Here is a 3,395-nt window from a genome sequence, read left to right as displayed (position 1 = left end):
ATGCAATGACAACTAAGCCTTTTAATGTTTATCCACCCTAATCCTCACTGATATCACATCAACGATAGTTTCTCCTGAACCCAAATAACCTAAACTTGTTTCATTTTTTTAATAACTATACCCTCACAAATGGAACTTATTTAAGATGCTGAGTTATAAAAGTTATATTATTAGACTTTTTGGGCATATTTTGGTTCTGGCTAGAATTTATTGGAACATCTTTTCCTGGCAATCTGTGCAGCTGTCTCAAATGTCATAAATAATCATCTCACTGTTGACTTCATATTGTTTGGAAATGGCTTTATGGCCCGTTCCTGAATGACAGACAGCAGTGTCTGCCTCTGGCTTGATAGCATTTTTCCCCTGGTATTGATTGTCAGACAACTCAATGCTGTAGACAAAAAAGAAAAAAAAAAAGGAGAAAACCAACATTTATAGAAGATCAATAAATCTCTCCCTTTTTTAAAGTTTTATAAAAAACTTAATGGAAATAGTTTTTTTTTCCCCATGTGAATAAAAGAAAGATTTTTCAGACAACCTGTCCATTGTTAAAATTATTTTGTATTATTTAGCATCTTTTTATTAAATCTGAAAAGATGCACATTTTTCCAGAAATTTGCCATCAGTTCTTTTTTTGTTGGTGAAAATATCAGATGACTCCTAATATTTGTCTGAAAGCAAATTTTGACTGACTAAAGAGCAAAATTAATGGCTTCTTTTGCTTCTGTTTTACAGGTTATGACTTTTGTGCAGAGGGACTAATTTGTGGAGAAAACTCCGAGTGTAAAAACAGGAATACTAAAGCAGAGTGCGAATGCAAGAGTGGCTATGCTTCCATCCATGGGGATTCTACCTATTGTGAAGGTAGGACTTCATTTTTTTCGTGCTTTGGCTCTTTAGTGCCTGATGGGACCCACTCGTTAAATCTATTAGCTTATGAGGCTAAAAAACGCTGCACAGGTGGCAGCAGGTGAGACTGTTAACCCATTGTTTCCACATGAGATATGCTGGTGTTTCTTTGCGTACCTGTAGTAGAATCCTGTGTTTGAAGTGTATTTATTTCATTTAAATAATTTAAATCAATTTAATTTCCTCCAATAATATCTAATAGGCTGAATCTGAATTCTTCCCCTATCCCTACAGCTTCTCCCTACCACTAAATTCTCTCTAAGTTTATTGTCCCTCCAAATGTTGGGGCAGTTGGAGCTTTAGTGGTTTCAGAAATTGTTTTTAAGGCTTAGAGATTTAAGGCTCTGTATTCTCTCACTGGGAGTGTGATTCACATCACGCTGTGCCTCAGAGGAGAAATACATTTGTTCATGTGTGCGTGCTCTGACAGAGGTTTACATTTAAATGTAAGTAATGAATATTTTGGTTTACCATGACTTTTTAAGGGTATAAAACCAATGTTGGGGGTTAGGGTTAGGGTTAGGGTTAGCATAGTCATGGTAACGTTTATTTTAGCGTTATGAGACTATTTTTTTGCATGTTGCCAGTAAGGTTAGGGGTTAGCATAGTCACAGGAACATTTGTTTTAGCTGTATCAGTCTGTTTTTTTTTTACGTTTTGCAACAAAGGTCAAAAGCTAAAAGTATAGTGAACCTGCTAACTTGGCTAATGCTTCTGAGGTGGCTAAGTGAAGCTATAAAGAAGTTCAAGAATAACTGTAAATGTTGACAGATTTACTGACTTATCTCTGACTCTTTTGTCCTGCCTAATGTTACTTATAGTTCTGTTTGCCTTAAATAACCAATGACATACTGTATAAGGATGCATTGGAAATGTTTAGTACAACTGCTCTCAAAGCTCAAGCTTTGATGGTGGTAAAATCTCTGCTGAGATCATTTTTATTCATCTTTTTTTTATCACTGTATCATTTTTATTACACATTTCTGGCTGAGATGCACCAACAACACTAAATCAAATTGTGTATTTTTTCTTAATATCTGCTGACTTCACACTATCTACTAATAGATTTGCTGCATTGAAATCATCCTATGTGACACAGGGTGTATTTTATTTTGAAAGCAGCATGTGAACCTCTGTGAAAAGTTAGGAACTACTTCATTTTTTGAAAAAAAAAAGCTTTTTTTCTTTATGTTTTATTTATGCCGAGAACAGAACAGGGCATTTATATTTATCACAATTGTAACAATAACATAAATACACAATAGTTTCCTAATTTTATAAAGTAGGGGTGTGTATCTTTCCCTCTCACACAATTCAGTACACAACTACCAACCTTTTGGCGATACGAAACAGTCTGATTATTTCACAAAAAATGCTAAAATTTAGATATTTCTTATTGATATGGCATTTAAGGCTATACACAATAATGCATGGCATTTGACAGAGAAATGTATTCAGATATTGACTTGGAAGAAGCAAACGTCTTTTTGTTTGCATCACATGTACATAAAAAGACAAAGACGGTAGAAAAAAAAAACTGCAAGAGAAACTGTAAAGAGGTTTAAACTTGCTCTGCAGAGTGTAAAATGGATTTTTGGCCAGTTTGTTGGGCTAAAGTGTATACTCAGGACAACACACTGAGTTTGGGCTTGTGAGTGAATCCTTCCAAAAGACTTCAACCGTCTGGACAAAGTGCATCAGAGGGTTTTCAGTGAGTGATCAGCTTCCTGAGTGGGTTCTTAAAACTCAGAAGGGATGAAGCTAATGGCCTTATTTGTTTAAGAAGCTTAGAAACTTCATGTGTGGACTGAAAGTTTTGCTCAGTGTCTTATTTCTGGTTTGAGCTCAGCAATCAGGATTCCCTGAACATCAGCTGAGCTGGTCACCGCGGGTCTTCCAGTCTGTTTTTATGTGTCTGTTTGATGAGTTTACCCAGCGCTCCACTCAAATCCTCAACTGTCTCATACCACATGAGTGAGGGCTGGGAGGCTCTGATTATTAGATCAGCTATGTAAATCACACAGTCTGGCTTCTGCAACTCTCTCCATATTTGAGGACTGCATGCTAAAGACAGCTCAAGCGTCTTTGTAACTGGATTAGCGAGATTCGACTGTACAGAATGATGATATTTGGCACGGCTTCAGTGTCAACTTTAATTGGTTTAGGGGAACACATCCCACACAGGAGACGGGCCACTACAGTCACATCACTATACGTTTACTCATTTCTTTCAACTTTTAAAACTTGTTTTATTGCAAACTTATTAATGTCTTAAAAAGATTTAATGACTTGAACATGCATTTATATTTGAAGTTAATCACAATACATTTTGGAATTGATCTATTTTAAGCAATCAAACAAAATACTAAAATAAAAGAAATATACATTATGCATAGATATAGATAATTCTGGCTGATTATTTGTGACTTAATTGAAAAATTAAAAAAAGTGAAGAAAATAAATACATACACATTTAAATGATGCTG

General features: G+C 35.3%; 1 protein-coding gene across 1 annotated transcript in view; it reads left to right on the top strand.

The window, feature by feature from the left end:
• The window catches only part of LOC112160622 (protein kinase C-binding protein NELL1), a 400,547-nt gene that overhangs the window by 200,623 nt on the left and 196,529 nt on the right, over positions 1-3,395 (top strand). The window contains exon 13 of the mRNA XM_024295273.2: positions 736-864. Within this exon, the coding sequence (XP_024151041.2) occupies positions 736-864 (129 nt within the window). The remainder of the gene's footprint in view (positions 1-735; positions 865-3,395) is intronic.

This window comes from Oryzias melastigma, linkage group LG3 (genome assembly GCF_002922805.2).
Source record: "Oryzias melastigma strain HK-1 linkage group LG3, ASM292280v2, whole genome shotgun sequence".
NCBI lineage: Eukaryota > Metazoa > Chordata > Actinopteri > Beloniformes > Adrianichthyidae > Oryzias > Oryzias melastigma.
This window is presented reverse-complemented; position numbering and strand designations above follow the sequence as displayed.